We start from the raw sequence: 1304 nt of genomic DNA on the forward strand, positions 1-1304 counted from the left end.
TCGCTCCTCCTCGCCTTCGCCAGCGCGCGCGGATCCCCAGCTGCCCACTGAGTTACCCGGCTTCCCAGGACCCCCCCAACCCCACCCCCCACCCCCGAGCGGTCCCGGCCCTTCTCCCCACCCTCCGCCCGCCCGCGGTGGACTTTTCCCTCCAGTAAAAAAAAAACTCCCGGGGTAGCAGGGCTCCGACACCTCCTCCTCCTCCTCCTCCCTCCTCCACCCGCCCCCCCTCCCGCCCGGGGCTCCGCATCCTCCCGCGTTCCCCGCCACCCCGGGTTTCCACAGTGATCAGCAGAGCGCCTGCACCAATCAGGGCGCGTCGCCCCGCCTGCCATTGGCCCAGGAGGATCTTTCGAAGGCCAGCGGGCTGGAGCGCCGGCGGTCCCCGGCCTCCCCACCCCCGCCCGCCCGCCCGCCCGCGGGGCGGCGGGCTACGTGTCCGACCTCCTCTCCACGGCCCCCTCCCCGGGCTGCAGCTCCGGGGGAGCCGAGGCGGATCCCCTCCGCCCTCCCTGCCACCCAGCCCAGCCAAGTGGGGCCGGGGGGAGGGGGAGGCGGCTAGCCGGGCCCGGCTTGCAAACCCCGGCGCCTGTGCGCGCGCGCACCCGCTGCGCGCGCTTCGGAGATTTGCACCTGATGCCGGCACAAAGAAAAGGCTCAGTCGCCTCCCGGCGGTCGGCCACCCGGGCGGGCTGGCGGGCTGGCCGGCTGGTGAAGTCCGCTCCAAGACCCGGGGCCCTGCTCGGCTGCTGGAACACATACTCTTAGGGATGCCATTCTCAGCGCGGCTCACGTGGTCCGCGCGCTCCTGCAGCCTCCCCGGAGAAAGGAGCTTTGAAATCTATCGGGCAATCGTGGAGCCCAGAATTGCGGGACCTCGGCTTTCTTTCTTGTGCTCAGCGGGGCGGGATCCCACGAGGAATCCCACGTCGTGGAGCGGGGAGGGGGACGAGGGGAGGGTCCTCTGCCCTGGAGTCAAGAAACACACAGCTTGTTTTGAATACATGGGAGCGGTACAGGAACCACATACCACCGATCTGGCGATTGGTCGCTCGTGCAGACTTCGTGAACTAAAGACCTGGGCTCTAAAGGGATTATTCCAAAGGGATAGGAAGACACGGGCGGGTTTTCTAGGTGTAGGACACAGAGTCCCCTAGACCCTGACTGGAGATACTTGTTTAGTATCAAGCCCTGAGATCAAAGGCTGGGCCAGAGCTGTGAAGAAATGGGTCCAGGAAGAAGCAGAAAGAATGAGCTGAGAGATGTGGGTGTACCAGGCCTTCATTGGTCAATGAGCCCTACAA

At 66.3% G+C, this 1304-nt stretch overlaps 1 protein-coding gene across 1 annotated transcript in view; it reads right to left on the minus strand.

Moving 5' to 3' along the window:
* The window catches only part of Fads2 (fatty acid desaturase 2), a 32512-nt gene extending 31484 nt beyond the window's left edge, over positions 1-1028 (minus strand). Inside the window, exon 1 of the mRNA XM_013028984.1 lies at positions 1005-1028. Coding sequence (XP_012884438.1) covers positions 1005-1028 — 24 coding nt within the window. The remainder of the gene's footprint in view (positions 1-1004) is intronic.
* Positions 1029-1304: the final 276 nt, after the last annotated feature.

Source organism: Dipodomys ordii, unplaced genomic scaffold, assembly GCF_000151885.1.
Source record: "Dipodomys ordii isolate 6190 unplaced genomic scaffold, Dord_2.0 Scaffold117, whole genome shotgun sequence".
NCBI lineage: Eukaryota > Metazoa > Chordata > Mammalia > Rodentia > Heteromyidae > Dipodomys > Dipodomys ordii.